The sequence below is a fragment of the Eufriesea mexicana genome, unplaced genomic scaffold (assembly GCF_001483705.2).
Source record: "Eufriesea mexicana isolate 0111107269 unplaced genomic scaffold, ASM148370v2 scaffold100, whole genome shotgun sequence".
Classification (NCBI taxonomy): domain Eukaryota; kingdom Metazoa; phylum Arthropoda; class Insecta; order Hymenoptera; family Apidae; genus Eufriesea; species Eufriesea mexicana.
In genome coordinates this window covers 727,527-752,951 of record NW_016908280.1, presented here as the reverse complement: position 1 = coordinate 752,951, position 25,425 = coordinate 727,527, and the positions used below count along the sequence as shown (strand labels likewise).

Genomic DNA, 25,425 nt, shown 5'->3' with positions numbered 1-25,425 from the left:
TCGAGATGTAAACACGAATTGCAGAAATATGCCCTGCAAATTTCCTCCCAAGAACCATCCGACCATTGCAACGACCACGCGAAAGATGGCTGTCACCGTGACAGCCGCGGTGCACCGCCTGACTATTAAAGCGGCGAACAATCGAAGACGAAGGAAACATCTCGAAAGCGTATTAGAGTGGAAGGAAAAGCCGGGTGGAGGGTCTGGGAAGGTGCGAACCGGATATCCAACGAGCGAGCCGGAGGAGAGCCGCAGTGCGGTAAAGAGGCGGGCAAAGAGAATGGTTTCCGGGATTACCTTTTCTTTCCGTATCCAACATTGTCGAGCTCGACGTGTCTGTAGGTCGCGTAAGTGGCCATCGTTCTTTCCTGAAGCTCCCCCGAGGAACGACCGTCACGCGTACACCCTCCGCTGCGTCTTCTGGACCTTCTCGCTCAAGGTGTCTCACCCCCGGGTGCGTGTGCACGGAAACAGCCTGGATGCGAACAGCACGGTACGTCGATTTGCAGGGATGTCGGAGAAAAACAAAAGAAAGAAGCAGACTCCAGACTACGACGACGACGAGCTTCCACTAGAGGCTGCACACCGAGCGTCCTTGACTCGACGACGAGGAAGAAGAGCAGCGGCAGCGGCAGCGACAGAGGCAGCGGGTTCTGTCCCTTCCTGTTCCGTGAAGCGGACCGGACTCTCGAAAACGGATTCCTCCCCGATTGGAAAAGGTCACGAATATCGTGGTTCGAGGAGCGTGGCTACACTCGTTGCCGCGTACAGCCGAGAAACTGGCAGCCGAATGAGGATCCAGCCAGTATATAATGCCTCCTCCACCGGTGCTTCCCTCCTCTCTCTCTTTCTCTCGGCCGCTTTTCCCTTCTCTGTCTGCTCTGCCGCTCTCGTGGTCGCTCTTCCAGCACCGATTCCCGCTCTCTCTCTCCCACCTTCTCTCCTGCCCCTGCTTCACCCCGTGCAAGCTCTTTCAGCCAGCGGTTCTGTCTACAACGTGCCGCCTCTCTCTCTCTCTATCTGTCTCTCCCTTGCTCTCTGTCTCGTTCTATCACTCTTCGATCGAGTTCGTACTTTCTCTCTCTGGCTCTCCCGCAAGCTCTTCCAGTCCGATTGTCTCGCTGCCTCTCCGTCTATCTGTCGCTGTCCCTGTCCGACCCGCTGTCAGTCCAGCAGGAGCTACGCCACCATCCCGTTTCATCGCTACTACTACCACCAGCAGCAGAAGCGTCACCACCGGCAGTGGCACAGCAGCACCACTACACCACCTCTAGCAACAGCAGCAGCAGCAGCAGCAGCAGCAGCAAGGGATAACCTCGACAGCGCTGTGTGCACTTCTACCCCCGACGTCGGCAGAAGGCCGACGACGCCGACGCCGACGTCGTGCATTCACCTCAATCAATACACGGCCGACGAGGAGAGGGTGGCGGAGAGGGTGCCGGCGGGGGCGGCAGAGAGGCGCGGAGAATCGCGGAGAGGCGAGGAGAGGCGCGGAGAGACGTTGGTCCGCGTAGGTATCGCGTCGTCGCGTTCCCGCTGCATGTGCACGCCGATGCACGTGCGCTGTCCGGGCGCACATCGGAGATAATGAGCACGAGGGCGAGGAGCGGAGAGGAGAGAAGAGGAGAGAAGAGGAGAGGAGAGAAAAGGGACAGAGAGAAGCGCGGAGGTGGAGAACGCTGGTCGGCGTCAAGGGCTGCGCCCGATCGTTAGGGATGCCTTTCGACGCCGCCAGAGGCGGACGCGTGCTGGTCTACGTTGGTGCGAGCGAGTAAACTCGCGTCTGGGCGCGAGTAGACGCGAAAAGAAGCGACTGAACACGGACAAATGCTAAAAGAAGCCCGAGTTAATGCGACGGAGAGCGTCTGGACGCGAGTAGACGCCCGCGAATGCGGCAAGACGCATCTGGACGCGAATAGCCGCGTGTAAACACGAGCGGAAGCTTCTGGATGAAAGCAAGCGCAAAGAAATGCTACCGCGAGCAAATATAAATAGACGCAGGTAGACGCGAGTAGACGCGAGTAGACGGGAGTAGACCAGACAAGATACGAGGATTCGCTTATCAAACAGCACGGGAGGGTTGTCACGGTAGCTGACAGATAACGTTCGCGAAACGTTCTGTCGTACCATTCGCTGACATTGAACCAGTTGAATGCCTCCGAGACTCGGGGATGGGGCAAAAGCTGATAAATAATGTACGGACAGCGTACGGAAGATTAGGTCTCGGGGTAACAGGGTCTCTTTGCTAGCTCGTGACCGCGCACCTGGCCCCTCTCTCGCGGGGGCACCGAGGAATATTCGAAGGCTTCGACGTAATTAATCAAAATTCGATACTCGTAGACGCAATCGGAAACGGTACCGTACGTCCGCGTTACACCTGAAGGAAAACCGGCGCGTATTTTTGTCGCGGTACGCTATGGCAAAGGCTATATTCCCTCGGCTTATAAATAAGCTCGTCGGAAGAAAAGACTCGGTACAAAAGATGTTTACGGACACGAGTCGGAGCCTCGGACGCACACACACACACCCCGATATATACTGTACTTTCGCGAAATCAATAACCCAGAAAGCTCAAGAAATATTTACACCGGTATTACACCGATACCACCCGCCGGTAGCTCTCCGCCATTACCGATTCCGCGCCGCTCGTTTCCAAAGCCGAATTCCACGCTGCTCGAGCATGCGACCGGCTCTCTACCGGTGATGGCAAGTAAACCGTGCACGATAATCATCGAAATCACCGGCATCCTCGACGTCCGATACCCCAGCGCGCTAATCCAGCGATGGCTGTCGCTCGGCCATCGTGGATCGCGCGCGGGCCAACACGCGAGAAAGTGTCGGCGCGAGGAACTGGTATTCCGCTTTCAAAAATTCCCGGCTATTCTTCCATCGATTCGCGATTCCACCGCGTCACGCACCGCCATTAACGAGGCTGGAAAAACCTACATACGGCCGTCTCGCTCCATCGCGATTACACACACGGCGCGGCCGCGAAACGCACGGTGCACGGCCGCTTGTCGCGCGTGTTATTCGACGTGACACGCGAGCAGACCGGAGAAAACACTGTCATTCGCGAAACCGTGCACATTCTACCGTGTAGACCGTGCAAAAGTTCGCGGTGCGTGAGCTATGATTAGGGAAAAATAACGTTAGACCGTGCTCGCGTGCCGCCTGGCTTAACCTCTACGCGCTCCGCGTCGCGTTTAACGTTCTTTGCCGATTCCCTCGCGATTAACCACGCGTTCGATGAACCAACTACGATTACTCGGCACTCGAAACTGGAAGAAACACGAAATCGTCTGATATTCCAGCGTTTACGTATACACGTCTGGGAAACGTGATTCGGGTTTTCGACCCGATTCGTTTCTAAGCTTTCACGGTATTGCATACCGTACCAGGCTGTCTTATATCCTAATCCGTGCTTCCGGAACGCGTCGAGTTGCAGGCTTACCAATACGCCGAAGAATATTAGCTAAACTTTATGCATCTCGGGATTTTGCGCGAAAATTGAAGGAGCTTTAAAATTAAAGCGTGGAAGAGGAGTAGCGCGCAAAGCGATATTCTTGGAAGCATATTTCTCCTCGCGAGTGCACGCGACGAGGACCTTGCGATTGACGCGAAATTTTACGCATCTTGGGATTTCGCGATTTCGCGATTTCCTGCGAAAATCGAAAGAATTTTAAATCTGAAGGGTGGAAGAGTAGGGCGCAAAGATATATTCCTAGAAAAATATTTTTCCTCGCGAGTACACGCGATAGGGATCTCGTGATCGATGCGAAATTTTACGTACCTCGTGATTTCGCAATTGCGCGCGAAAATCAAAAGAATTTTAAATTTACAGTGTCGCAGAGTAGCGCGTAAAACGATATTCCTAGAAAAATATTCTTCCTCGGGAGTACACGCGACGGGGATCTCGAGATCGACGCGAAATTTTACGCATCTCTTGATTTCGCAATTGCGCGCGAAAATCGAAAAAATTTTAAATCTGAAGCGTGGAAGAGTAGGGTGCAAAGCTATATTCCTAGAAAAATATTCTTCCTCGGGAGTGCACGCGATGGGGATCTCGTGATCGACGCGAAATTTTACGCATCTCTTGATTTCGCAATTGCGCGCGAAAATCGAAAAAATTTTAAATCTGAAGCGTGGAAGAGTAGGACGCAAAGATATATTCCTAGAAAAATATTTTTCCTCGCGAGTACACGCGATAGGGATCTCGTAATCGACGCGAAATTTTACGTATCTCTTGATTTCGCAATTGCGCGCGAAAATCAAAAGAATTTTAAATTTAAAGTGTCGAATAGTAGCGCGTAAAACGATATTCCTAGAAAAATATTCTTCCTCGGGAGTGCACGTGACGAGGATCCCGCGATCGATGCGAAATTTTATGGGTTCCCAAGGCTCGTTTCCGGAGGGACAAAAGGGTTGCAGACACCGGGAAGACCGATTGGGCGTGTTTTTCGTACGGTCTCGTTCGAGTAATCGACTGATTAAATTCTCCACTGTCCCTCTCGACACGCTGCCATAGGCATCGAGTTACTGGAAAGCCAGCTTAAGGGATGATCAGGTAATTTCGTCGACGCCCGTGAAGTGCGCAACCGATGTTTATTCGATGACGAATCATTCGAGGATGGGAAAGTCGTTCCAGGGACGTGCGTTGACACCGGAGCCATCAGGGTGCCACAGACAGGGGGTCTAACTCACCGTTTCACATTTTATCCTCGCTGTCAACCGAAAAATCTTCCAACATTGGTCGAAATATCTTCGAAATCGACATCGTAAAATCTGCGAAGTGTTTGCATCGCTGAGACAGCAATGGTGACCGTATCTGAGTCAGAGTGGTGTCAAGGGTTCCGCGTCTAGGGTCACGAGGGTGAGACAGGGATTTCCACGTACCCCGAGTATTCCACGGACCATTTATTCTCGAATCTTCCACTAACTTATTCCACTTTACGAATCTCTACGACTCTACAGGGTACCAGTCCTCTCCGGTTCAGATTAGGACGTAGTAAAAGTCAGCGATAACAGTTGCCAATCCATTCATACAGCTTGTATCCCGGATACTTAGGCACGGCAGAATTTCACTTATTCCAATCCCTAGTAGATAGTCGGTTCGTATAACTGGAATTCGTGTAATAGGAATTCGCTGATTCTCTCCGGCTACCTACGATTCCTCGTTTTGACAGGAGTTTGCGCGCAGGTGAGATAGACTCGATCTGTATCTGCGATCTATGCATTCCTGGCAGTAAACCTGGAGACGAAGACTATCGTCCGAGGTAATCCTGAGTGTATATCAGGAATAAAAGCGCGTATGGTCGATCCTAGGAATGTTACTCGCTTAGATAGATCAGTTGACAGATGTTAGGGAGATTCGTAAACGTGGAACGGTAGCAGGCTTAATTCCCAGGATCGAATTTGATGGGTGGCTAGCTAGTGGTTGGATGGCTCAATCGAAACCGGTCCTGGGTAAATTCTATCGATTATTTCCGTGATAACCGCATGCCGGAGATGGACGCAAAGATTCGCGGTTGGAGGATACGCGGGTCAGGGAAATATGCGGGACGATAATTGCAGGTTGATTTACGGGCGAACACTTGGACAGATCGTGGAGACGTTACTTATGGCAGATTACGTGGCATCGGAGAGTCATGGTGGAGCATTGGATGGACATTGGATGAACATTGAACGTTGGACGTTCGGTTAAGGAGGAATATGCGTGAGTTTACTGGCCGGTGCCTCCGATCGTTTGCGTGGCCAACCTTATTTCCGCTGGACGATAAAGAATACCAAGGCTAACTCTTTCATTGAATCCAACGAGCATTCGCTGGATCCTACCGTGGAACACACCACGGTTCCATTCTTCATGGCTCTTCTTGCGCGGTTTATAATGGGAATCGCGTTATATCGTGATCGCCTACGTTTTGCAATGGTAAATACACCGGAGTCTTTTTCTCGCCCTCTTTCTTTCAGTTCTTTTAGGATTATCGATTATCATAATGTCTCTGCGTGACAGAGACTGGAGAACCATGGACTAGACATCCGATATCCACGAAGAGTTATCGTGGGTATTGCGAGGATTCTTTATGAGCTATATATCTCGATGTTCATTGATCATATCGCTGTCTTTTATTGTTATTTTGCCCTGTTTTATCTTCGGGATACTTTTTCTCGATGTTTGGTTGAATTGTCTCCTTTTTCTTATCGTCGAAATCCTCTTTCTCACGCGCACATTGCTTCTTTATTACCGGATTTTCCCTTCACGTTGGACTGGTTTTTGTCATTACTGTTAACTGGTCCTTTTTTCACGTTGACATCCTTTTCCCTGTCATCCTCGTGCTTTTTCATAAAATGACTTCTTTTTGGCTAGAATCAGCACCCTTTTAAATCATTTTTGCCCTGCTCATTTCCCGGTTTAATCGCTGGAATTTCTTTCTAACGATTTTGCAGTATTTATCATTGCAACTTCTTTATTGCTATTAATTAAAACCCATTTCCTTTCTCCAATTATTTCTTTAACACGTTGAGTGCGGCACCGATTTTGCTATACTTTCAGCTCAAGCGGCAGCTAGTGAGCACTGGATGCCGAACGCTCAAGTATACCGAAGGGTATGAGCAGAAGATTACTTTGTTTCACTTTGTCGTTTGGACTGTGAGAATGGTACAGCCAATGCGCAAATATACAAATTATAAACAGAAGATAATGGGGTGGGGAATGCCAGAAAGGCAAAAAGGCGATCACCAAGAAACGATTAGTCGAAAAAAGCCACGGAAGTGTAAAGATTTACTTTAGCAGAGGGAATTAAATTTTTACAATATATTAATTGTCATTGATAATTTAAATCTTGACAATGCCAGTCTTACGCACCGATGATGATTAAACGAAAAATTCGCTGTCAGTCCCTAGAATCCACACCGTCCAAACGAAAAGTCTACTGTCAGTCCCTAGGGACTGACGTAGCACTCAACGTGTTAATATTTAATTTTTTAAATGCAGATTTCATCGTGACAGAGTAGCACGCAAAAGTGCCAGACTTTGTTACCACTGATTAGAGATCGGCAACTGTCACGGAAGCGGTCGAGAAACCGGAAGGAAACACCGGACCATGATAACGGGGCAGTGGATAGCAGCAATTTCGGCGAAACTGACGAATGAACGTGATCCGTCAATCGTGATTCTCGAAAAATCGGACCCTAGCTATATAACCGTTTGAGTCCTAGAAGGCTTTCAAAAGAACACGGTTGAAAAACTTCGAACAACGTGATAGCGCTTGTTTAATTTTAATTTCTTCAATTTCTAGCTTTGTTTAATTTTGCCTCGCAAAATCCCAATCGGCATGATAGCGCTTATTGGTGCTATGTGACGTATGTGTATTAGCAAAGTTGAGCACGCTATTTGCATAATCAGTGATAGCACCGTCAGTTGCTCATAGCGCTCGAAATGGGATTTTACTGGGATTCTACTGGGATTTTTCCACACAAAATCTGAAGAGCGCGATCGCGCTGCTTGGGACCCAGGCGGTTAATATATAATATATATAATTTAATAGCCATGCACGACGAATAGAAATTCAAGAATTACTTTACTTAATCCAAGAGCAAGTGGACCCCCGCTTTTGGACCAGTTACAAATTCCAATCCCGCGAAGATCGTCCAAAGACCACCCATCCTTCCCAGCACCCCGACATTTAACCTTCAACACCGGCTATCGATACACCAAAGCTACTCGACAGCTTCGTGTTGGTGAGCCGGCCGCTGTAACGTACGAGCTACTCGGCAACGCAATCCTAATTGATACCCAATGCTGACCCGCGGCACCAGCATCGGGCACTAATCACTATAAATATCGCTACAAGCCATCCGTCTAAATTAAGAGACAGAGAGGACTGGGATTTAATAAACACGCATGGTCGGGAGAAACACGGCCGTAACACGTTCGCGTTCGTGAAGCTCGTGTAGAATTCTCGGACTTAATCCGTATTAACATATTAAGTGCCCAGCCCGTTTTGCTTGCCGTTCGGTTCAGGCCCAGGCTTGGCCGTCAAGTGGGCCAGCGACGGCGGGCGAAGTGTTCATGAAATTTGGAGATACTGTACCAATTGTTATAACAGGAATTTCCAAACGTTAGGTCCAAAGATGGCGAAGAATTTAACATCGAAAGTTAGCATCTTTTGGTTCTAGTCTGGGATCGACCGGCCCCAAACGGAAAGTCTAACGCCGATCTCTGGGGACCGGGCGGGCCCAAACGGAAAGACTAACGCCGATCTCTGGGGACCGGGCGGACCCAAACGAAAAGTCTAGCGCCGATCTCTGGGGACCGACTGGGCCCAAATGGAAAATCCAGCGCCGATCTCTGGGGACCGGAAGCGCCCAAACGTAAAGTCTAGCGTCAGTCCCTCGGGACCGGCAGAGCCTAAACGGAAAGTCTAGCGCCGATATTTTGGGACCGGCAGGGCCCAAACGGAAAATCTAGCGCCGGCCCCTTGGAACCGGTAGGGCCTAAACGGAAAGTCTATCGCCGATCTCTGGGGACCAACTGGGCCCAAACGGAGTCTAGCGCCGATCCCTGGGGACCGACCGGGCCCAAACGGAAAGTCTATCGCTGATCTCTGGGGACCAACGGGGTCCAAACGAAGTCTGGCGCCGATCCCTGGGGACCGACCGGGCCCAAACGGAAAGTCTAGCACCAGTCCCTAGGAACTGGCGTGACATTTAACGTGTTAAGGTGAATAACGAGTATCGTGCGTTCGAGGAAAGAAGGCACAGCGTGTTTACATCCTCGCGACTGATTAACTCCGCTGATTATCCCTTGATCACGGAAAACGATGACCAATGACCTTTGTCGCCATCTTCGACCAATAGCGTCACTCTGCCTGTGACAAAGAGAGTGTCAGTGGAGTTAATCAGTCGCAAGGGTGTAGACACGCTGTGCCTTCTCTTCCCGAACGCGCTATACACGCGGCATAGCTAGGCACCGCAACTTAATGCTTCGATTTAGAAGCTGGCTACATGGCGGAGAGGCCACTGCAAGCACGATACCTCTGGCCACAGTGGTCGCTTAATGGGCGCCCCTGATGGGCGGAGCGTGTTGTTGGTGAAACGGTACCGAAACGCGGTTATACAGTCGGCTTCCGTTTCGAGCGGACGCACGCCTAGGCGGCGTACACACGGCGCGGCCTGCAAAGCGAGCAGAACGAGCAACCACGCTAAAATACACCGGGCTAACATTAGACCCTAGCGAGGCATCCGCGATATTTTATTTTTACGATTATGCCGGCTCGCTGTGTCTTCCAGCTCGCTTCGAGAACACGTAATGCGAGTGGTGTGAGGTAATTGGATTCGCCTGGCAAATCCGTCAGGGGTACCGGCTCTGTTGTCGCTGGATCATGGAAGTTTTCGACCAGACCACGTGGGGTGTTTGGCAGGTGCGATTAGAAGCGATGATGGATAAATGAGGAAATAATAAAGGTGGTGGTTGTTGAGGTAAACGAAGGTTCTTGGAGGAATTAGTGCAGATGATAATTGGAATAATGACGTTTGAAATTAATTGTCAGTTTGGAACTTGATAGAATGGGACTTTTTGGCGGAACCACGTGCAGATATTTCAAATAAATAATTATTTTGACTGCAGATAGACAAATAGTAAATGGAGTACTGCATTTATCGTTTTGCCGATACCACGTGAGGTATTTGGCAGGTGTGACTAGAATGAATAAATAATAAGTATCATCATTTATTATGGATGATAATTGGAACAATAAGATTCGAAATTAATTGTTAGTTTTAAGTGGAACCACGTGCAGATATTTTAAATAATTAATTATTATTTTGACCACGGATTGGCAAGTAGCAAACAGAGTACTAGATGAGACCACGTGAGATGTTTAGCAGATGTGATTAGAATGAGTAAATAATAATTATCGTCATTCTTGAGTGGAGGAACCATTGCGGATAATAATTGGAACACTAAGATTCGAAATTAATTCCTAATTTTAAGTGGGACCATTTGCAGATATTTCGAATAATTATTATTTTGACTGCAAATTGACAAGTAGCAAATACAGTACTACATCTTCCGATTTAAATGAGTCCACGTCAGGTGATTGGCAGGTGTAACTAAAATGAGTAAATAACAAATATCTTCATTCATTGTTGATAATAATTGGAACACTAAAATTCGAAATTAATTCCTAATTTTAAGTAGGACCATTTGCAGATATTTCGAATAATTAATTATTATTTTGACTGCGAATTGACAAGTAGCAAACAGAGTACTAGATGATACCACGTGAGATGTTTGGCAGATGTGATTAGAATGAGTAAATAATAATTATCGTCATTCTTGAGTGGAGGAACCATTGTTAATAATAATTGGAATACTAAAATTCGAAATTAATTATCAGTTTTAGGTGGCACCACGTGCAGATATTTCGAATAATTAATTATTATTATGACTGAAAATTGACAAGTAGCAAACAGAGTACTACACCTACCGTTTTAGATGAGTCCACGTGAGGTGTTTGGTAGATGTGACTAGAATGAGTAAATAATAAGTAACATAATTCTTGAGATAAACGAAGCCGCCCCTTGAAGGAACCATTGCAGATGATGATTGACCCAATAAAATTAATTATTAATTTCGAGTGGAAAAATGTGCAAAAATTTCGAATAATTAATTATTATTTTAACTACTGATTGACAAGTAGTAAACAGGATACTGTTATCGTCGAAACAAGCGTTGCAGCGGAATCTCGATCTACCAAGGAACGATTCATTTCGAGACCGCGTAATATGCATGTAAATACTATGAGATAATTGGATTCGCGTGGTAAGTCGACACAGGGAATCACTTCGTTGTCCCCAAACAACGAAGCTCGCTGTAACCGTGCAGAAATATTTGTAGGAGCGATAATTAGGCTAACGCGCGAGTAGCAAGTACCGTACTGCTTTCACAGTCCCGATGTTAATTGTTATCTTGGAGATACGCGCGGTCGTGGAACCGCTCGATCATGGTCGAATTTCCGTAATGGAGGAGCTCGGATTTATGCGAGGCTCCGAGTCTGAAATATTTTCGTTGCATAAATTTAACGTCGTCTGTTATCTCTGTATCCCCGCACGAGCAACATTGACTCACCCGATGCCTAACCACCCGTCATCCATATTTCATGAATTTCTCCCTGAATTTCTTCGACTTTCTAAACTCCCAGCTACCCCATTGCCTTTATTCTTCGAAAGCTCTGGCGAGCAAAGCGCTTCCGAGACATCACACGCGTCTCGTTATGCCAACTTTTATGCCTAACATTCGCGTGACGAGTGGTCAAACCGTGGAACGGTGTCATTTTTTATCACGCTGAATTTCATACTCGACATGCTGGTAGAATAAAACTTTACGCGAATCAGCGTTATTATTACTCGACCAACAAGGACAACTCGGGAAGTAATATCCAAGACTCTCCGAGTATAGCCTCGTTTCCGGGTTCATTTATCGAAATTAAGTCGCGGATAAAATTCGAGAAAATTACTAGGCCGTTAGGTGTATCCATCTTCCTGGAAAAGGTTCAAAAGACTGGGTAATAAATTACAGCGCGGCGGCTACCATCGATATGTTAAACGTCAGAGGATGAACTGTATCAGATTTTCATTTGTACACCGAGCTACGTACACGAACGGAGAATGATTATACGACACGAAATGGTTAGCGAAATTCCGGAAAATAAAATACTCGAGCTAAAATACTACGAAAAATAATAAAATTAAATAACAAAATAAGAAAGGAAAACGAAAAATAACAATACTCGTCAAGACGGATGGATATTAATTTACGTGTAAAATCGTTTATGAACCTACTATTACCTGACCTACTATTACACCCATTCGAGTGATCCTTTCTACTTAATTCTATAAATAGTTTCCGTATTATCGCTCATTTGCATAAAAAGGAAGACTAAATTTATTTCCTTCACAACATCCTATTTAATTACGACTATTAAGGAATAATAAATTCTCGTATAATTTTCCTCCACGTTTTCCTTCCTCCTCAATGAAAATAAATAAATAAATAAATAAATAAAAATAAAAATTAACCCTTTGCACTCGAGAGATGAGCTTCGGTCAGCATTTCATAAAATTTGGAAGGTCGATATTAATTAATATATCAAATTTAATGTAATGTAACAGTGTGCGAGGTATGGAAATCAAATAATTCTAGGTGTTAATTATTACACGATTTCTTATTTATTGCACGAAAAAATATCCTCAGCCTTATAGCAGAAAATTTTAGAACTCCTACTCTTCTTTAGCCAAAAAATCGTCGAGTGCGAAGGGTTGAAAGATGTCTGTGTGCTTCCCAATTAATTAATAATTAATAATTTAAAATAACTAGAAAGTGTAGGCACATCGACTGCCAATTTCGTTGTAAAAATAAAAGGGTTGGATATAATTTCGTGAATCAAATAATTCTACGATTCTATTATTATACAATTCTTTATTTACTGCTCGAAAAAGTATCGTCAGCTTCTTTAATAGAGAATCTTTGAATTTCTACTCTTCTCTAGCCAAAAAATCGTCGAGTGCAAAGAGTTAAAAAATATCTGTGTGCTTCCCAATTTTGCGAATGCCAATTAATAATTTAAAATAACTGGAAAGTGTAGACACATCGACTGCTAATTTCGTCGTAAAAATAAAAGGGTTGGAGACCCTTGATTTCGTGAATCAAATAATTCTACAATTCTTTATTTACTGCTCGAAAAAGTATCGTCAGTTCTTTAGTAGAGAATCTTTGAATTTCTACTCTTCTCTAGCCAAAAAGTCGTCGAGTGCAAAGGGTTAAAAAATATCTGTGTGCTTCCCAATTTTGCGAATGCCAATTAATAATTTAAAATAACTGGAAAGTGTAGACACATCGACTGCCAATTTCGTCGTAAAAATAAAAGGGATGGAGACCCTTGCTTTCGTGAATCAAATAATTCTACAATTCTTTATTTACTGCTCGAAAAGGTATCGTCAGTGTTTTAGTAGAGAATCTTTGAGTTTCTACTCTTCTCTAGCCAAAAAATCGTCGAGTGCAAAGGGTTGAATTAAAAGAGAGAAAATTGCGAAAGGATTAGCCGATCAATTCTCAGGTCCGAGTAACACTCGGCCTTACGTCACCAGGCTGCATGTAGGACAACGAAGTGGATGGAGAGTTAGAGATAGACCGTGGGTGGGTCTGCGAGCTATCAATGAGACGACTAAAAAGATGAAAAGATAAGCCTGCGGTCCGAGTCACGAGGGGGCGAGTAATTCCGTGAACGATGGTGAAGGAGGAAAGCTGGCGAATTCTAAACGGTGGATCATCGAGGGGCTTTAGACACGAAAAAGGAACATAGGCGCGAGAACCTTGACAGTGAGTCTATTGCGTGTACAAAGACCACCAGGAAGAGTCGCTGCAAGATGGCCTTCGCGATGCTCCTCCGCCATAGAAAGAACGGGAAATCGAACCAATATCCACAACCAGCAATGAAGAACGATACTGTATCGATATCTCTGTAATTAGCGTTTGATTGATCTGGATGCACGGATCATTTCAGAGCGATCCATATGTACGTGGTACAAGAAGCTTATATTTTTGCTGGCAAGAATACACGCTTGTTATTGTAGTAGGTCAGTATAAAGGAGCTGTTCTATTCACACTAGAGCTACCTAGAATGTGTACTTAAGTATACTTAAGCATCTGGTTAATCGACAAGCATCGCTGGATTTTTCTGGTAACAGGCGATGTTATTGAAACGGTGAATATATTATTTAACCCTTTCGCTACCAGCGTCACATATATGTGACGACCTGATTTTCTTATCTGAGCCCGGCGTCACAAATATGTGACCGGTGTTCATTATCAGTTTATGATAATTGTTTGCACCAAATCGTGTCGCACACAAACGGGTTATGTTATAAAACAATAAAATAGATACAGGATGTTATTGGTCCGACGACAATTACTTTTTTAAAAAAGATCTGGGCATCACAAATTTATGCTACGTGTTCTTTATCAATATTTTTTAATTGGTTGCACTAAGTGGGGCCGCAAGTATATTAGCTGAGTTATATGTAGAGTTTTTATTTTGCTTTTCCTTTCCAATTTTATTCATTTCCTTTTAATGAAATGTCTCACATGTATGTGACCACGGGGCTACCGAAGGAATTATCTATCTATAGCCCAGTGTCACTTATGTGTATCGGCTTGTAAAATTGCTAATTTCACTTAGTTAGAACGTTATAGATACATCCCAGAAAAATAAATGACAATTGGTATCATATTTAAATAATAAAACGTCTGGGCTGTGGTGGCGGTTTTTCTCCTGAGGCTCTGGTAGCGAAAGGGTTAAAAAACCATCACGTCGAATCCTTATTACCTGGTCATGATAATATAATTTATAAATTGGGATTTAACTTTTTCTTCCAGGATTTAAAAATAGCAATGTGGCTTTCTCCAAATAAGGAACGCATTAGTCAGAAAAATGGCAACGCGGTTGCAAAAGGATCGTCGATGTTTGAATTACAATCAGCTGGATGCAAATGATATCGTCGAGCGAATCGAGCTGTTCTATCCACACTAGAGCTACCTAGAATGTGTACTTAAGTATACTTAAGCATCTGGTTAATCGACAAGCATCGCTGGATTTTTCTGGTAACACACGATGTTATTGAAACGGTGAATATATGATTTAAAAAAATTTTACGTCGAATCCTTATTACCTGGTCATGATAATATAATTTATAAATTGGGATTTAACTTTTTCTTCCAGGATTTAAAAATAGCAATGTGGCTTTCTCCAAATAAGGAACACATTAGTCAGAAAAATGGCAACGCGTTTGCAAAAGGACCGATCGATGTTTGAATTACAATCAGCTGGATGCAAATGGTATCGTCGAGCGAATCGACGGGTGGAACCGCCAGTGCATAGAGCAATAATTTATGCTTAATGCTTTTTTCCTTCTGCTAGCTCGATCCCGCGAGTCGCCTCGACCGCGGCGATCTCGCTAGATGATTTATGCTACTTTCGACGTTTCTCTGGAAAAAGGGTGACCGACCTCTCCCGGCGCTTTCAGCGATTCATTAATCTCCCTCTGTGTTCCGATCCCGTTGCTTATCACCGATAACACGCGCGCACGGTTCCAGCCAGAATGGAAACAGCGTCTCATGAATTTTCATCGGCCATGCCCGCGCGACCAGCGGGCAGCGAGGTTCGTGGACCCGACGACACGCGGCGCTCCGTACTTACGGCGCTCTTAACCTTGGGCACACAGCGATCCGCTGTATCGATACCTATAAATCGATACCTCGCAGGAATTCTCCGATAATTATATCCGTATCGACGAAAGGCAAAGCTAGGAATGATCCGAAGCCCTCTGTTTCCATTTCGCGGTCCTATTTATTGCGTTATCACGCGACAAAAGAATACGACTGGCATATCGGAGAGGTAGGAAAGAAGCCTATCGCGGCGTTCGATCTGTGTCACCGTCCCCGGAGAACCGTGACACGTGAAACACGATGGAAGAATAAAGAAAGAAGAACAAACATATCGGACGTGTTCCCGCTTAGCGTCGCTCCGTGACGAAATGGTGAAATCCCCGCGAGGTGTATAGAAATTCTGAAAGCATTCCTCCGCATCGGCTGTAACACACATCGTCTTCTCGACTTTCGAGAAATTCACTGACCCGGCCGACACAGCTTCTTACGGGCCACGTATTAATCCGCGTTTATTGGCCGCTTCCGAGTCACTTGCGTCCACTTGCAGTCCCGTTCCCTCCCGCCGGCCAAGGATCGGCGATAAATCCGGCCGATTTGCATAAACCGACCAAAGAAATCGGTTACGAGATACAAATCGACGATAAATCATGCATTAGTCTCGGCAGGACGTGACCGACGACCACCGGAAGCGTACCAATCGATTCTTCTGTCCGTTGTGCACCTCGATACGGAGCCGAGTAAATCCTGAATCGAATATTAGTCGGGCCGAGTGGCTTCATGGGTGGTAACGGCCACGAAAACGGGACATTTTCACCGGCTGCTCGATCACCGCTTCTCGCGATCCCATTGTACGCGACAGCGTGCCCCTAATAGCTCGTCATCTCCGATAATGCTCGATTCGGACCGTCTTTATATCCAGGGTATGTCTCGTTTTGACTTCGAAAGCGGATCTGCCACTTTGGGACACCTTGACATCGCTTTGCTCGAGGATCAGGCACTTTCGAGAAGGTCGCGGCGAGTCTTCGGACTTCCGGTGGTCATGGGTAGTAGCTATCGCGTAGTCGCTGAGTTTGCAGTGGAAAAAATATTCTTCATTCGCAATAATTCGCGAAACCCTTCGATTTCCTAGCTATGACATAGCGCACGACTAATTCCTAGCTGTAAAATAACAGAAATCAGTGTCAAAGGAACGAGAACTGACCCCAAATAAAACTCCTCGTACCTCGTGTACCTCGAACACACCTGCGTCTCTGACCAGCGTTCATCGAACACTGGTCATTTACTTAAACGAGTTATCAGATCCCCTTGTCCCTCGCGAGGCTCTCTCCAAACACTCGGTACATCTCGGTGATCAAACATTCGAGAACTATGTACCAACGACGACGCAAGATACACGTCCGACAGAGGCGAGACGATGCCGAATTACCAGCCGGCACTTCCGTTTCCCGGACGAGTAAATCATCGTGTACCGATCCGTCGAACGTCTCCGCGAGATAGCCGTGGAGACCCGTGGGGGGCAAGGGTCAACGGTATTATCGAGCGCACAAAAGGCTCTCGCGGGACGTGACGAATGTGTTCGCTTAGCACTTACGAACGCCCACGGTGTCGAGGCGAATAAATTCGCCGATTGTCTGAAAATACCCGTGGCGCGTGTGGCGGCCGTGTTTGTCGAGCGTTTACGAGCACCCACGGCGCTGAAAAGATTAATACCGTCGCGCCACCACGGGGAAAAGAAGCCGAGGAAAAAAGCCCTAAGCATGGTTAGGTCGCGCGCGTTTCAGGTTGCCACACGATCACCACCACGCGTCTGTACCGGGTAATCGAAGGGATGTGCGAGAGTATGGTCAGTGCTGATGACTAGGATGTCTTGGATGTCTTGGCTAGCAGACTAGGGGACAGATGCAAGCGTTACACGACGGAATGACTCGTATTAGCTGCGAGAGATTTGTTGGGCAATATATTTGCGAGGTACTGCATGTAACTGGGTATTTATGCGCTGGCCGATCGGATATAACAGAGTGGAAGTTTCGAACGCGAAACGGATTTAGAATCGGTCTAAGGATCGACGAGATAGGCGATACCGATGGAAAGAATAAGCGTGGATATTAATGGACACGTCTGCATGCAAATGTAGACGTTGTACCGGACCACGGAGTCCATCCTTTCTAGCACACGTGGACGCAGCCGAAGAACCGTTCGACGTTACGCAAGACCACGTTGCGATAACTCTAATAGTATCCGAGATTCGCGGGGAAACATGGCGGCAAGCAATCATCCTTTAATCACCGTGAATGCAACGCATCGATTGAAATCGTACCGCCGCAACGGCTGATCTATGCCTGTTACCGGAGTTCTTCGTGCAAACGGTGACCCGAATGACTGGGTCCCACCACCGATTCCATTAGCGGCTTCTGTACGCCTCGTCAGTGGCGTGCTACACCGTAATCGTTCTCGAGGAAGGTCCAGAGAGGTTCATAGACACGGTGAAATTTACCGCTCGATCGGACTCCGGGGTCCTAATCTGAGTCAGCCGGAGAACATAAGTAATGGTATCGAGAGGCTCTGGACTGGTTTCCAGTGAAATTTCGAGAAGCATGCGCCACGAACCGTCCAGCGGCTGTCATTGTTGTGTAATTAGCCGTTGCCGGGCGTAAATTAAAATTTATAGCCAAGCGGCTAGGCCAAAGCGGACGCTCATCAGTGAGCCGTGGAAGAACTGGTATATACTTTCTATCGGCAGCTGGAACTTTTCCTGAAACCCTTGTTTGTCGCCGCGTGAAAGTATACGATCTAACAGATTCCTCTACCGTCTGACCATTCCTGACGTACCGCGGAGCTGTTCGCGAAAGAAGATTCGAACGAGCACTTGTTAACATACGTGCATGGATAAAATCGAGAAACGAGGAAGTTATTTTCATGGCAGAATTAACGCGATGGTCCTATATATTCTTATATTTCCATTCCTAACGTTTATCTCGGAGTTCCCTGTTATTAAAAGAGCCTGTGGACCTAAATGGCGAATTATCTCGATCATAGAAACATCGAATTAAAATTTCATACGAATATTCTTGGATTCCTTACAAAAGATTTATCAAAAAAGATTTCCCTTTCATAGAAACGGCTTTAATCGAATAAACTCGTTATATTCTACATCTATAGTAGATACTGACGAACTGACACGTCTCCGTAAGTTTCCCACGGTGAATGTTTCAGTTTAACTCTTTAATCAACGGTAAAAAGACGGAATTAAAGGCAATATCGACTAAAAGAAACTCGATCACGACAGAACGCTTAACTAGATTATCCACGGGCAGTATAACCTAAGCCAGCGACTCGCAGCGCCTCTGGCGGAGCGCCGGAGCATCTGCGGGACACGGGCGCCACGGCAGCCGCAGGTACTACAAAAACGCGACCCTTGGGAAGAACGAGGGCCGCGAGGAATCCAAACAAAACCGGCCCATAAATCCACACGATTTTCCAAGGCACCTCGCAAACACGAGCGAACAAAATTAAATACCAGACGCATGGTCGAAGGCAAGAAAGGGCACAAGTAGGGCGATGGTAGCGATGGTTTCATGGGAAATCCGGTTACAATGTGGCTAATGGCGTTACTCGCGGGATTCACCGTGACGAAATGACAGAGCGGAGCGTCATTTCGTTGAACGGCCACGGTAAATCGGCGCGGGCACGCTCGCTGTCCGTTCTCGAGCAGAGATCGACCAGAGATCGACAAGAGATCGGAGAAAATGCGAGGAGTGCCTAGAATCCAACGAGAAAATAACGACGTGTCCTCGAACGATCGAGAAAGATACGTATGTATATCGTGCGATACATGCATCCCGCAACGGTCCCGTATTCTAATGCCGCGTTAACGATCGTTTTGTTGACTACTCGTCGACCAACGTTCTGCCGCGACACCTCGTTGATTGGCAATAAGTTGACGAGGACTGATAATAAAGCGAGGACCGGGGACCGTGCGCGAGAGAGGTTAGGGCACGCGATGGCACGCGGGCACCCACGCCCACTTTGCTAGACGATCCTGTTCTTCCGGTTAATCAGCGATGGTAAATAGATCTATCGCAGTTAAACCGATTGTCTCGAGCGTGCGTTTCAACCATCTGTTCGCTATAATTCAAATTAAATATAGATCGGAGATCTGATACCTTCTTAACCTTCTTAATCCATCGCAATATACGTAAATTCGAATGCTTTACGATTTCTCCGTAGAAATCAAAGAGTGACAGAGAAATTTGGTAGATACTGGTGCGAATACTCGTTTCATGGGTGATCCTGGGTGTGGCGACCTCGAAAGATCGAGAGTGTTCAAAAGCCAGCCACAAATCGCGCAGTGGTATGGATCACGGTTCTAGAAAAATCAGAAGCTTCAAGAGTGTTTCGTGGCGCGTGCCTCCAACAAAGAGAAAAGAACCTAACCTAACCGGGTACACACATGCCAAGATGCAGATGCACGTGTCAAGTTTCTGGAAAGATTAGAATCATCGAGAACGTTCCACGACGCGTGCCACCCTGCGAAGACAAAAGATGATCGGGCACTTGGATATATAAAGTAAGCTCTCGATCGCCTTTGACTGAAGGGCAGTCAATCCTCCTAAACTAGGTTAAACCTTTGACTGCCACGCCGAAATCGCATGTTTCCCTCAGGACGTCACGGGAGTGCACAGCTAGACGCAAGACTTGTTCTAATATATTTTTGATGTTCTAATAAAAATTTTTAATTCTTCAATGGGGCACTTTTTATTTCAAAGTATCTTCTAATTAGTGGTTATATTCGGAATGCACTAACTGTCAATTTTCGTTCAATGTTGTTCAAGCAGTTCAAGCGCTCCGGTCACCAATGATCACCGTGGCGTCACAGGAGATACCGTGGCCGGTCATATATGACCAACGTGGCAGTAAAAGTGTTAACCGCTTCAGTGCCACGTGTCTTATTATTTATTTCCCTGTCCAAAAGTGCCAAGGAGCGCTTTTGCGCTGTTTTACGCTCATTTACTATAAGTTGTAACTCTTTCGATTCAGCGTTGTTCTGACACCCTTCTGTGCATAAGTAGTCACATCCGTTGTTTATAAGAATAAAAAGGTGTACACCTACAAAGCATAATACTACCCCAATCTTATATTAATTTACCTAAAACGGAACGATAACCGTAAAGTCGCCTATTGACAGAAACCGAGCGTGTCACGGTTGTAGACTTAGCAGCCTAGAGCACTGACACTTTCCAGCGAAACAGAAGCGCAAAATCGCCATTTGACACTCAAACGGTTAATTACACGAGAATATCGAAAGATCAGAGACCCAACATCTTAGGAATATGATAAACAAAAGTAAATTAGAGTTTTGAAGCGTGGCAAGTTGGAAAATTCAAGATGACAGACTCTATTATTCCAACAAATTAATTTAAAATTCTTTTTTTTTTTTCAAAATCCCTAGGTCTAGCTTAATTCGTGTATTCGAAATTGGTGTATCTGTATGAAGCTCTCAGCGAGAAAACTGGTACATCTCGTGTCCGCAGGTCGGGGCCCGTAAAAACGCAAGGAAATGCGATGCCTGACAATTACAAAGTACCAGGGTCACTTATATGGGAATGCAATCAAGTACCAGGCGGCGGTACCTTATCACTGTAACGATAAGAACGAAGACAAACAGCCACGTTTATGAAAGAAATCGAACAGCAAATTCATAACTTCGCCTCACGACCGCCAGGTTCCTCGCTTTTTCCTGGACGCGCTTCCAGGGGCCTTATCCGCTTCTTCTTCGTTAAGGTACACATCGTAAATACGAAACTGCGATGGACCATTAACCAGCACTCGTTTCTTTCTTCGTAAACGACACGTCATCGCGAACTTGATGGGTCTCGTTGGTAACAGCGGAAAGGGAGCAAGATCGGAAGTCGAGGGTCTTGCCGGAAGTGCCGCTGAAATCGTGCAACCGTTGCACGATTTAACCGTAAATGGGCCTGTGTAACAGAATTTCGATTCCCATATGAATATCGACATCGTTACCATGCATCCTCATCTCTCTCGCATTATGAAAACCATTAAATTAATCAGCATTAGAATTATCAAAAACAGAAGGATGTACGTTGACAACGATTCATGTCAATTTTCTCACAGTAATTTTCAAAGGAAAATTACTCGTCTCGATAACACAAACATCAAATGTAATGTATATCTAGATCCTCCAAAATGTATCAAATGGCAAATTGTGGAAAATTGTAGACTTGCATATTCATTAACCCATTTGCATTCAAGCGCGGAATATTCCGCGAGTCACGACTGTCGTCTATCACCGAGCGCGGAATATTCCACGAGCCACGACAGTCGTCTATCACCGAGCGCGGAATATTCCGCGAGCTACGATTGTCGCTTATCACCGAGCGCGGAATAATCCGCGAGTTACGATTGTCGCTTATCACCGAGCGCGGAATATTCCGCGAGCTACGATTGTCGCCTATCACCGAGCGCGGAATAATCCGCGAACTGACTTTTTCCATTACCAGTTGCTGAATATTCTTCATATGCCACAGATCACGTTTGATCCCTTTTGTGAGCGTCTCATCTACATCGGTTCATTATATTCTTAACAAGTTTTACTTTTGTTGTGAAAATCCTTTTAACTGCCATTACGAATAGGTGCTGATACGCGTGCAGTAATACGGACTAGTCGTCAGTTGAACGTCGCTGATGCCTGACCACGGCACCTTAAGTAGAACCACGATGTAAATGGATTAATAATAAAAAAAAAATGTCAATTTTCGCGAATTTTCAAGCGAAGACAAATTCTAATAATTAACCCTTTGCACTCGAGAGGTGCCTCTCAGTCGCCATTTAATCACATTCTAAAGATCGATGTTAATTAATGTATCAAATCTAAAATTACTCAACGATGCGTGGAATGTTGAGGTAAAATAATTCCACGTCTTAATTTGCATACGATTTCTTATTTACCGTTTGAAAAATATTCTCCACTTTATGGCAGAAATTCGAATTACTATTTTTCGTGAACGAGAGAATCGCCGAGTGCAAAGGGTTAAAAATAAAACTCGCATCATGGTAAATTCGACAAATACAAATTTACGATATTAACCCCTTCGCGACAGTGCACCTGTACCATACTTTGTCACTTTTCACGACGGCACGATTCAGCATACTTTGTACTTCAGTTGACGGTACAACTTTACTTTAACACCATACTTTGCCACCATTTTCTTCGTTGCCTAATGCCTGTACTAACTTTAACCCGAGTTCGCTATTGAAATAAAACAATACTATAATTACGACTTGTCGCTGTAAATCAATAAATGACTGTCGTATATATACGGTGTCAGTCGCTGTGATGCATCCAGTGACTGCCGTATATATACGACATATTTGTGTGACGGGGCCCCCACGGAAGCATATCCATCACCCAGATATGGATGACACGACGCCAAACGTGTTAATGAAATATTCTCTCCCTCTCCCTCTGTTCTTAAAAAATTAATAAAATTCGTAAGAATTTCTGGCATAGCTTTTGCTAACTCAATTTCAATTTCGTGAAAAATGTTATCCTCCATCAAGAATATTTCTTCACTTATCGATAAACGATTCGAGGAAAGCAAGGATCGATAAAAATTCGTAATCGTACCTCGACACCAGTGACACTCGAGCCAGAGTGTAAAATAAGAAAAAGGGTAAAATAAAGAAAGGCGGAGTCGCAACGTGACTCAAAGGTACGATAACCTACAGCCAGATACCTGGATACTCGAATCAATATTGAACACCGTATGACTCACCGATACCTCGTCAATTAAGCCTCTGATAAACGCTTTATCGCAGTTAATGAACTCGAACGTGGAACACGCGTTTCCCCTGGAAAAAGAATAGAAAGAAAAGCGAACTAAGAGCGGCGTTTCCAAGAATGCACGTCCGAGCTGCGTGTAGCGAGTTAGAGGAAGAGGCATAAACAGGTTACGATGATTATTCGTTGCGTGTATCGTTCATGGTTTAATATTCGTGGTAAGATATGCCCAACCCTCGGAGCAGCACGAACATCGCCGATGATCAGGTCGAAATTCATTAGGATTCGAGCGATGCACCGGCCTCGTGCTCGATAACGCTGCACGCGTGGACATTTGACAAACGGTACCCGACACGGCTCGCAGGAAGTTAGAAATCGTGCGCGGATACGAGCATCCAGTTCATTTTTCCGCGATACGCAAATGATCTGGGAACGTTAGGCTACTAGGCTTGTGCAGGAAAATGTCAAGGTTTAGAATTTAAACGGAAATAATTTCGTGGACTTTATTTCGATGTTTCGTTATTTCAAAATGGTTGCTCGAAATTGCATTTCTTGGTATTTTATTTTCCTGCCTTTCCTATTTTATTATATTTTTTTCCATTTTTAGCGTTCGTTTCGAGGTTCCATTAGTTCGATTTCTGTCGCGAATTTGGAAACGGAAAGGAAGGTTTCATAGTTGCTACTAGGTACGTCTATGCCTGAGAATATAAACGAAAATTGACGGGAAATACAAACAATAATGTGTAATCGGAATAGCGTCGAAACCTAACTTTCAGATCCCTACACAGAGTAGGGTTATGTCTGCAGGGCTATGTATGCGCCATCTGGGAGAGCCGATACGAAGCATCGGTCACGTGATCGATTTTCTGCTCATATTTCCTGCCAATTCTCGTCGAACGGAGTATAGTATTCTAAGTGTTAAAGGGATTATAACGCAAAGGAATAGTAGTCAGTGGCAAATTACCGTGGCAAAACTATATAGATTGTTACTGAACGGACGAATAGTTAGAATTGGCCTGTTTAGGGCCACGCAGGTCACAAATCATCTCCAGAAGACTAGAGGCAGAAGACAAAACGCAGGGGAAGGGATCGGTCCCACACCCCTGAGATGTAGAGTTTACTTCACTATTTAACCGTTTAAGTTTCAAAACGCAGGGGAAGGGATCGGTCCCACACCCCTGAGATGTAGAGTTTACTTCACTATTTAACAGTTTAAGTCCCAGAGACTTTCGGAAGAACATGGTCGAAAAACCCTGAACAGCGCGATAACGCTTGCCTTAATCGAGTGCGACGCAGCCCAAACAGCGCGATAACGCTTGTTTAATTTTATGTCGAAAAATCCCAATCGTCGCGATAGCGCTTGTCGATACTATGTGACGTACGCGCATCAGCAAAATTGATGTGCACCACTTCGACTGGGGAGCGCGATCGCGCTGCTTGGGACTCAAACGGTTAATTTCACTACAACACTAAACAAAGGTACTGGTATAAATACCAAAGTGTTTTTCATAATATTCCCGTGATGGACAGATTTTCTTGCCTGTCATATCGTTGCTAATCCGCTGGCAGTTTTCTGCGAGGTAACCGAACCTGAGGCCACGTGGTACGGAACTCGTTAATTGAATTACGTATCCACGGTCGGCGTGCATAAATATCGGAGGCGTTATGAAACGGCTTAATGAAAGAGGAAGCAGGAAATCGTATCGCGGCATTTCTTCGGAACCTTTCGAAGACATTGTGCGAACGAGGAAAAAAGGCAACGTGGAAGAAAAGTGGTATCGGTGGAAAGCAGTCGGATCGAAGGGAAAAGTTCGGTCCGGGGATGTTTAATGGATAGTTTCACCCGGATTCGAAAATGCGAGAAACCGCGAGAAAACGGAAAAATAAAAAGGTCCAGGTGGAAAAAATAGCAGGCACGTTTCCGCGGCAACCTTCCGTGTCCGTTCGATGATTAACAATTTACGCGTTAGTTACGATTCACCCGGCAGTCGTCGATTTTCCGCGACGCGTTTCGAAATAATTATAAAATAAAGAGAAAGCGTGTAAAGCGCGATGCACGGCGCGCGAGATCGTAAATTCGTGGCCGGACGTTTCATTAGATTCGCAAGGCAAAACCGTTTACACGAGTAGACGAGAAACTGGCGTAAGACCGCGTCGATTCGCGCGTCGTTCTGCGGCAGATTTACCGACTGCGGAAAACGAGTCTTCAATGTCGGCGAAAGTAACGTGTGCTCGGTTTAAAAGTCCCATTCCTTCGAATGCTTAATCGCGGAAGTTACAAACGTACGCTAACAATCGATCGAGCAGCGCTGCAACTATTAAACCATCGATCAAACCTTCCATCTCTCACGCCCTCTATCCGGAGGAGTCTATACTCGGGGTGAGCCGCGATGGCTTCCGTGCT

The 25,425-nt window shown here is 45.7% G+C and overlaps 1 protein-coding gene across 7 annotated transcripts in view; it reads right to left on the bottom strand.

The window, feature by feature from the left end:
• Jupiter (microtubule-associated protein Jupiter) overlaps positions 1-25,425 on the bottom strand; it is a 121,724-nt gene that overhangs the window by 43,334 nt on the left and 52,965 nt on the right. The window contains exon 1 of one of the 7 annotated variants that reach the window (XM_017910452.1): positions 298-802. The exons of 4 other annotated variants lie outside the window; for them this stretch is intronic. In XM_017910452.1, coding sequence (XP_017765941.1) covers positions 298-359 — 62 coding nt within the window. In that variant the 5' untranslated portion in view covers positions 360-802. Of the gene's footprint in view, positions 1-297; positions 803-25,425 lie in introns of those variants that run through there. 2 more of the 7 variants (XM_017910453.1, XM_017910458.1) reach the window with 2 other exon arrangements.